This window comes from Lipotes vexillifer, unplaced genomic scaffold (assembly GCF_000442215.2).
Source record: "Lipotes vexillifer unplaced genomic scaffold, Lipotes_vexillifer_v1.1 scaffold977, whole genome shotgun sequence".
Lineage (NCBI taxonomy): Eukaryota > Metazoa > Chordata > Mammalia > Artiodactyla > Lipotidae > Lipotes > Lipotes vexillifer.
The window spans coordinates 909,550-918,891 of NW_006783088.1; the positions used below are offsets into that span (position 1 = coordinate 909,550).

Sequence of the window (9,342 nt, forward strand, 5' to 3'; positions counted from 1 at the left end):
ATAAGTCAAGAATAATAACAAAACGCCTCACAGTGTTGTGGTGAGAATTAAATCAAGGTAATTCCTGGAGCAAACATTACAATTCCTGGAAGGTGATAACTGCCTAATAAATCTTAGTTGCTATCTATCATCATCATCATCATCATCACTAATTAAGTTATTATTATTCAGAACCCACAGAAACAATAAGAGAAAAAATGAAAACATAAACAATGGGATTCAGAAAATCCCTTTGGATCAAAACAGTAGGTGCATTGGTAGATAGCTTTTTGATTTGTTTCACTCATCAACTGTGCCAGGCAATGCCTTACATTCCACAGATGCTAGTGAATAAGACCGACATGGTCCCTGCCCATTCATGCACTGAATCCTCAAAAATATAGTCCTATAAATTATGTGAACTCAATTGGCAGATAAGAAAACTGAGGACTGAAGAAGCTGGAACTTAAAGGTCAACACTGGAACCTAAGATTCATTCATTCATTCAACAAATATTTCTTGAGAGCCTTCTGTGTGTTAGGTGCTTTGCTAAGCACTGGGTGTACAGAAATGAATCTCACAGATAAAAGTGCTTCTTTTCATGTAGTTTACTTTCTAGCTGTGAGGACTAGATAATATCAAATATGTAAAACATAGTATATCAAATCATGACAAATATTACATGATATAGTAAATCAGAAAGTGGAGGTGGGAAGTTTAGGTGCAATGTTAATAAGGTTTTCTGGGAAAGTCTTCCCAAGTAGGTGACATTTGAGGAAAGACAGAAAGGATGGAGAAACTAAGGAATGACATATTTGATGAGGGTCCATCTAGGGCCTTCCAGAAGGCTTTGATCGGCTCAGGGCTTTCACAACAGACTCCTTGACCTCCTTATTCCTCAGGCTGTAGATGACAGGGTTCAACATTGGGGTCATCACTGTGTAGAGCACGGACACCACTTGGTTTTCCTCTGATGACTGGCCTGAATTATCTCGCAGGTACATAAAGATGAGGGTCCCAAAGAAGAGAGCAACAGCAGTGAGGTGGGAGGTGCAGGTAGAGAAGGTCTTGGCCTGGCCCCAGGCAGAGCAGACCTGCATGATGGCCACGATGATGAACAGGTAGGAAACCAAGATGACCAATAAACAAGCAGGCATGACAAAAACGGCAAACACAATAATCGCCACCTCCTGGGTGTAGCTTTCCCCACAAGCGAGTTTTAACAGAGGGGGTAGGTCACAGAAAATAAAGTTGATCTCACTGTTTCCATAAAAGAAGAGAGTGAAGGCAGTGACCATTCGAATAAAGGTGCTGGAAAAACCATCAACATAAGCCACAGCTACCAAACCCAAGCGGGCCTTCTCGGTCATGATGGTGACATAAAGCAGCGGTCAGCACACGGCCACGTAGCGGAAGAGCTGGGTGGCACAGCGCGCTTTGGAGATGACTCTGCCGTGTTCCAGCAGCACTGCCAGTGTCTGGGGGACGATGGCGGAGGACTAGCTGATGTCCACGAAGGAAAGGTGGCTGAGGAAGAAGTATGGGGGTGTGGAGCCGGCGATCTTTGCGGGTCAGGAAGATCATTCCCGAGTTCCCCAGCAGAGTGAGTATATAGAAACCCAAAAAGACAGAAAGAAAGGAGAACAGTGCAAAAAAAGAACAGTGCAATAACAATAAATTCCAGATTGAGTGATTATATAGGGTGGGCAGTAGATCATAGCTGGAGACTGTGTGCGTGGTAATGAAAAGCTCAGGCTTGGCTGGGGTGGAAGCCTCACTGTAGCATTTGCTTGATGACCTCGGCACAATTAACTCGAAGTCTCAGATGCCTCATCTACCTATAAGTCAGGAATAATCACAAAACATCCCTCCAGATGTTCAGCGAACACAGTAAGGAAGAACTGTCACTACGGTGTAATTCCTCCCAGCCTTCCATTCAGCGGTTGACCTGTGAAAGCTGAGACGAAAGCGCCCGATAATCGGATCCCTGAAGACAAGTTCAAGCCATTTTATATTTTTAACCAATAATTTCATTATGACAATTTAATAAGGATACTCTACTTGTTTTACCATGGAAACCGAATACAATTTCTCCCACAATTTAGTCAGGGTACCCTTAGGCAAAACTATCTAGTCTCCCTCAATATCTTGTTTTTGCCTACTCTCCCCTTGTTCTTATTTTGTGGTATTCATCCTCCTCAGGAACTTAAAGCTCTTAGGTTTTCTGTTCCTTTGTTTTCTCTTATTTATTTATTTAGAAACCAACACAACATTGTAAAGCAACTATACTCCAATAAAAATTTTAAAACAAAATAGAAAACAAAAGATCGAGTCATTTTAAAATAAAAGACTTTAAACTGAGTGTCTGATAGGTAGGCATTCGACTTCAACAAACTTCGCAGCCTAATGTGGAAATGGACGAATATAGAGCTCAATACAAAATAAGATAAAAAGTGAGGAATGCTTCCATTATACTAAGAATGGAGAGCAAGTGATTCTCTAACTTATGTCAGCTCTTGTATTTGCAACTCTGTCCCCAATTAGCTGTTTGATCTTCCACAAGGCACTTAACCTCTCTGAACCTCAATTTCCTCTTCTGCCAAAAGGGGATCATAATATCTGTCCTGCTTACAAGATAAGGTTAATGCATAGATTAAAACAGATGCGAAAGAGCTTTGGAAAGCTAAAAGCACTCTACAGTATATATGGTGGCTATTTAAAATTTTAAATGAACATTTTAAGGAAGGGTAATTTATATTCTATGAACAAAAAAAGCACAAACCAAAAAAAAAAAAATCCATTAGCAATCAACAATGGGCTCTGCTTACAGGAATATTTCTATTTTCAGTCTAACAACATGCATATTTAACAAATAGCTGTTATCCTAATTAGAGTTGGCTGGCTTATTAAGGGTTTTCTGTTTGTTTTTTGGTTTTTGTAAGTACTCGCATTAACCTTGGAATCAAAAGAGCAGACATAAGCTCCTTTTAGCACCTCACAAAGCTCCATAAGCATTGTTTGGTTGTTCTCATAGTCCTTAATAAAAGCAGCAGTTTGATAATAAACAGCACCCAAATTTGAAAGCAGCAGTATTTCCGCAGTCTGGTGTTGTCCAAGCACTGTTGGAGGAATCTGGGTTAATGGAGTTGAAGGTTCTTAATAGAGTTCTAGAAAAGAGCTGTAAAGGAGGGCTTTGGTCATATTTGATTACCTGATACACCAGCAGCCAGGCCAATACTAAGCTGACCCATTAGAAATAATAACAAAGAAGAGAAATTAGATTTGGAAGCATTAGCAGGACACGAACCATCCTCACCTGAATTCCACTTCACTAGTGTCTTCTTCCCTTGTTTAGTGTTTCCTCTGCCAGTGACCTGCCGATCCAGAGGAGACCTAGACCGTAGCTCACTCACACTAGATATGTGACCCTGGGCAAGTCACTTTTCTTCTCTGAACTTCAATTACGTTGTCTTTGCTCCCTTTAAATAAACACAAATGCAGCATGAGTCCATAATCATAGCAACTTGGTTGATAGGGGGTTGCTTCCAGAACCACTATGTCTTATTCTCACTTCAGGGAGTTCCTCTCACCCTTGACAGAACAATACATCCCTGATGTTAGAATTGCCCAGGACTTTTTGCAGACTCAGCCCAAGATAGGAGGGCTTGTGGACCAGCCTCTCTCCCTGAGTTTCTGATCCTGCACTAGACCTTCCTGGTGGTGCTTTTTGTATTCTCTGTCCCAGCATCATGCCATAATTGGTTCCTGAGTTAAGTCTCCAGGGAAAGACAATTTATCTTCCTAACAAGGTGTCTAATATCTTTGAAGATTTCTCTTTAATTTCAAACTCTCAAAGCCCCATCCTACATCCTGCCACCAGGGTCTGATGAGGCTCCTTCCTAGTCTTGCCTCATTCCTATTTTGTACCAAAAGGAATATATTCCTTGGAAGATTTCCTAAGTTCTTTCTATAGGGTAAAAAGTATATCGAGTCTCATATGCAATGTTGGGGCTTCGTGGCCACAGTACCTAGAGGCTTTTCAATTAGCCCTTCCTTCTTAAATAAAAGTCTTTAACTGTCTGCTTAGAATTTAATCAGAAAGAGGCATTAAATTGTCTCCTTAGACCTGACAACCCATTCTCTCAGTAGTCCCTGTCAATTTGTTGTGTTCTCCCTACCTTCTGGCAGATTCCAAGAGAGCAAATAACTCTGCAGTGTATACTACTCTTATTCAAACAGACCCTATATTGTCTTTTTCAATCAGGAGGAAACTTTTTAACTAATCCCAAGCTTTCTAACTACTAGCTTAATTTTTCCCACCACATTTTTCCCGTAACACAATTGACACAAGAACTATTTATTAACCATCCCCCTTTTAGAGGATCTATACATTTTCAGCTGGGGTTTTAATAACCAGGCCAACCATCATTAAAGGGATCAAACATTTCTTATGAAAATTATAATATGTATGTTAAAGCATCCTGTCTTCTAGAATAAATATGTCTTCGAAGGTCTAAATGTTTTATTTTATTATAAGTGATCTTAAACTTAATATTCTTTGGCTGCCTTCACCCTGAATTTCCATGTTTCGCTTATCTGCTTCTTCTGATTTAAAATCCTGTTACTGGAATTCCAGGTGTGACACATCATTTTTGGCTGGCTGAGTTTGGAATCATCCTCTGTTTGTAAGATACTGTCACCACTTTTATGCCCTCCCATGATGGTTTATATCATTCATACTCCTGGAATCTTGTTTTTCTGGTAATCCAGGGGACAGGTAGAAAAGGAGTTTGAGTTCTAAGAATAGGGATCAGAGGAAAAACAGAAAATGATGAGTAGGTGGGGCCTGTTCCCTCCCAGTACCTTGGATTTGATTGAGGTACCTACAGTCAGAGAAGTGAAGGGCAAGACCCAGCGGACTCTTGGGAAGCTTTGGATGCAGGCTGAGCTGTTGCAGAGCCCAGGGACCCAGTGCAGACTAGGATTCCCTCCTGCCCACTCCTGCATGGAACACAGCAATGCTCTGCCTCCCCAAGGTCAAAAGCTTTAAGAACATAAAGAGTTGACATCTATGATACAGATTCTGCAAATACCATTATGGGCAGAGGAAATGGTGTAAATCACTAAGTGGATTCTGAGGCAAAGGATGTGACAAATGGAACGTGTGGGGAAGAAGAAAGAACAGTGTATATTTCCAGTGGTGACAGCAATTGACAGACGTATTATTGTGAGCACGTAGAGATTCACGTGAGGCATCCCTGGAAACTACTACAGGAGTTTGAAGAATACTTTGAGCAGGGTCAGCTTTATTAACTGGACCATCAAACTACTACCTTAATTTAATCATTAAAAATAAACATAACCTTCATTTCTCTAATAATTAGTGATATTGTGCATCTTTTCACGTGCCCGTTAACCATCTGTATATCTTCTTTGAAAAAATGCCTATTCAGATTTTTTGCCCATTTTTTGATTGGGTTGTTTTTTTGACGTGGAGTTATGTGAGCTTTGTATATTTTGGATATTAACCCCTTACCCATAATATCATTTGCAACTATTTTCTCCCATTCTATAGGTTGTCTTTTCATTTTTGTCAATGGTTTCCTTTGCTGTGCAAAAGTTGTTAAGTTTAATTAAGTCCCATTTGTTTATATTTGCTTTTATTTCTTTTGCCTTAGGAGACTGATCCAAGAAAATACTTCTGTGCTTTATGTCAAAGAGTGTTCTGCCTATGTTCTCTTCTTGGAGTTTTATGGTTTCCATTCTTACACTTAGGTCTTTAAATCATTTTGAGTTTATTTCAACAATGAGCTATCACCTCACATCTGTCAGAATGGCTGTCATTAAAAAGTCTACAAATAACAAATGTTGGAGAGGATGTGGAGAAAAGGGAACCCTTGTACACAGTTGGTGCAGCCATTATGGAAAACAACATGGAGGTTCCTCAAAAAAACCTGGTGGCGCAGTGGTTGGGAGTCCGCCTGCCAATGCAGGGGACAGGGGTTTGTGCCCTGGTCCAGGAAGATCCCACATGCCGTGGAGCGGCTGGGCCCGTGAGCCATGGCCGCTGAGCCTGCGCGTCTGGAGCCTGTGCCTCTCAACGGGAGAGGCCACAACAGTGAGAGGCCCACGTACCACACACACACACACACACACACACAAAACTAAAATTACAGCCAACACATGATCCAGCAATTCCACTCCTGGGTATATGTATCCAGAAAAAACGGAAACTCTCAGAAAGAAGCATGCACCCCAGTGCTCATAGCAGCACTGTTTATAATAGCCAAGACATGGAAGCAACCCAAGTGCCCATAAAAAGATAGTTGGATTAAGAAGGTATTCATATGTGTGTGTGTGTGTGTGTGTGTGTGTGTGTGTGTGTGTGTGTGTATAGGCACATAATTATATATAATGGAATATTACTTAGCCATGAAAAAGAAATACTGCCATTTGCAGCAACCTGGATGGACCTATTATGCTTAGTGAAATAAGTCAGACAGAGAAAGACAAATACAGTGTGATATCACTTATATGTGGAATCTAAAAAAATAATACAAATGAATGTATATGCAAAACAGAAGCAGATTCACAGACATAGAAAACAAACCTATGTTTACCAAAGGGGGAGGGACAAATTAGGAGCATGGGATTAACATATTCAAACTACTATGTATATAGCTCAGGGAGATCAGTTCGGTGCTTTGTGACCAACTAGAGGGGTGGGATAGGGAGGGTGGGAGGGAGACACAAGAGGGAGGAGATATGGGGATACATGTATATGTATAGCTGACTCACTCTGTTATAAAGCAGAAACTAACACACCATTGCAAAGCAATTATACTCCAATAAAGATGTTAAAAAAAAAAGAAAACAAAAAAATTACTATGTATAAAACAGTAAGCACCAAGGATATACTGTATAGTACAGAGAATTACAGCCATTAATCTTGTAATAAACTATACTGGAGTATAATCTAGAAAAATACTGAATCACTATGCTGTACACCTGACGCTAACAGAATATTGCAAATCAACTATAGTTCAATTTTAAAACATTTGAAAAAATAAACATAACCTAAATACTGAATCCTAATTGATGACATCATTCTACATTATATAGTGTAGAAGGGTACTAATACCGTTGTCTGCAACTTACTTTGAAATGTGTCAAAAAATAAGGTGGACTTGTGGATGAACTGATGGATGTATAAATGAATAGACTGATTATAAGTATGTGATAAAACAAAAACATCTAAGTATTGGGTATAGGGAGTTCATTATGCATTATTTTCCACATTTCTGTATGATGGAAATCTTTCATAGAAAATTTGCAAAAAAAAATGCAGTCTTGTAGTAAGGCGTGTGCCACATCTGAATTACACAGGATTAACTTCAGATTCTTTTGTCACTTGTCCTGAGAGCTAGAAATCTCACTCCAAACTCTTCTCAGGCTGCCTCTTCCTTTCCTTGCTTTCTGTCCCTGGAACTAAAAGTTCTGGTTCTTTTTTAATGCCTTATGCCATGACGTATTCATCTAAACATTGAGCATGCTATAAATAATGAGTTCCCAGAATGCTGGCACTGCAGAGGAGATGATTCTCAGGAATTTCCAAGGTTGAACAAGGTTGGATGGCTAAGACAACCTGGCTCTGTTGAGAATTTTCCTCAGAGCCTCCTTCACTTCCTTGTTCCTCAGGCTGTAGATGAGAGGTTTCGACAAGGGGATCACTGTTATGTAAAACACAGACACCACCCAGTCCTCCTCTGAGGACTGGCCAGAGTTATCTCTCAAATACATGAAGATGAGGGTCCCAAAGAAGAGTGACACTGCAGTGAGGTGAGAGGCACACGTCCAGAAAGTCTTGGCCTGGCCTCCTGCAGAGGGAATCCTCATAATGGCCAAGATGATGAGCAGGTAGGACACAAAAATCACCACCATGCACGCAGGGATGACAAAAATGGCAAACACAATAATTACCACTTCCTGAGTGTAGCTGTCCCCACAGGTTATCTTTAAGAGAGGAGGGAGTTCACATAAAATGAAGTCAATCTCATTGGTTCCACAAAAGGAGAGCGTGAAAGCTGAGACCTTCCACACCAAGGCGCTAAAGACACCAGCAACGTAAGCCCCCCCAACACACACACACACAAAACCCAACCGGGCCTTCCTCCTCATGATAGTGACATAAAGCAGGGGTCGGCACATGGCCACGTAGTGGTCATAGGCCATGAGGGCCAGGAGGTAGCAGTCAATGGAGCCAAAGAAGGTGAAGAGAAAGAACTGGGCAGCACAGAGTGTGTAGGATAAAGCAGCCCTGTGCTCCAGCAACACAGCCATCATCAGAGGCACAGTGACAAACGAGTAGCAGATGTCCATGAACGAGAGGTGACTTAGAAGGAAATACGTGGGGGTGTGGAGTTGGAGATCCACGCGGATCAGGATAATCATGCCCAAGTTCCCCAACGGGGTGATGAGATAGATAAATAGAAACAGGAGGAAGGGAAGCAGTGCCCATTCAGGACAGTCAATGAATGCCATGAGGAGGAATTTGGTCACCAAGGTGAGGCTCTTCTCTGCCATGAAGCCAGAGGCACCTGAGAAGGCTAGGATGAGAAGCAAGTTAGGGAACTATAAATAGGAATTAACTGTATTTCTAGGTTACATGTATTGAACAAGTGCTATGGACAAAATATGCCAGGGGCTAAGTGGGGCTTCAGAGATGACTGGTCTTAACTCCTACTTCTAAGGGAGTTCTGTGACATGTCAAGAAAACTGATGCGGGTAAACATTTTCAGAATAGGAATGCTTTTTCTCCCACTTTTTTATGGCTAACTAGCTGTGTGAACCCCTGCAGTCAGATAACCACAGAACCAAACTTTCCCTATCGCTCCAATAGCGGCTGATACATGGGGTCCTGTCTACCATGGAAATATCCATCTCAGGTCTCTGTCCCTTTTTCTCTATGACCATATACCTCCTCCCTTATTTCAAACCCTCTTCATCTCTTGCCTGGATCAAAACAAGAGCCGTATAGCTAAGAGCTCCCGCTGCCCTCAGACTTGCTTCTTGCCAACTTTATTTTTTTTTAACATTTTATTTTTGTTGTTGTTGTTTATTTGTGCTTTTTATTGTGAGTTTTTAAATTTTTATTTATTTTTTATACAGCAGGTTCTTATTAGTTACCTATTTTATACATATTAGGATATATACGTCAATCCCAATCTCCCAATTCATCCCACCACCAACCCCGCCCCCCCGCCCTTGCTTTGCCCCTTGGTGTCCATACGTTTGTTCTCCTCACTGTGACCAGAAAGATATTACTAAGACTTTCTCATCTCCCTGTTAAAAATCCAGTCATGG

At 41.0% G+C, this 9,342-nt stretch overlaps 2 protein-coding genes across 2 annotated transcripts; both read right to left on the reverse strand.

Annotated features, from left to right (window-relative positions):
- Positions 1-809: 809 nt before the first annotated feature.
- LOC103075167 (olfactory receptor 9Q2-like) lies at positions 810-4,698 on the reverse strand. Its single transcript, XM_082931018.1, is given in 2 exon segments — positions 810-1,457; positions 4,552-4,698. Coding segments are annotated over 2 exon segments (795 nt in total).
- Positions 4,699-7,614: 2,916 nt separating this feature from the next.
- Positions 7,615-8,562, reverse strand: LOC103087007 (olfactory receptor 9Q1-like). Its single transcript, XM_007455690.1, has one exon. It carries the CDS (start codon positions 8,560-8,562, stop codon positions 7,615-7,617), a length of 948 nt encoding a protein of 315 aa, XP_007455752.1.
- Between the last annotated feature and the right edge of the window lie 780 nt (positions 8,563-9,342).

Coding starts and splice junctions, on each gene's coding strand:
- LOC103087007 (XM_007455690.1), bottom strand. CDS start 8,562: ATGGCAGAGAAGAGCCTCACCTTGGTGACCAAATTCCTCCTCATGGCA.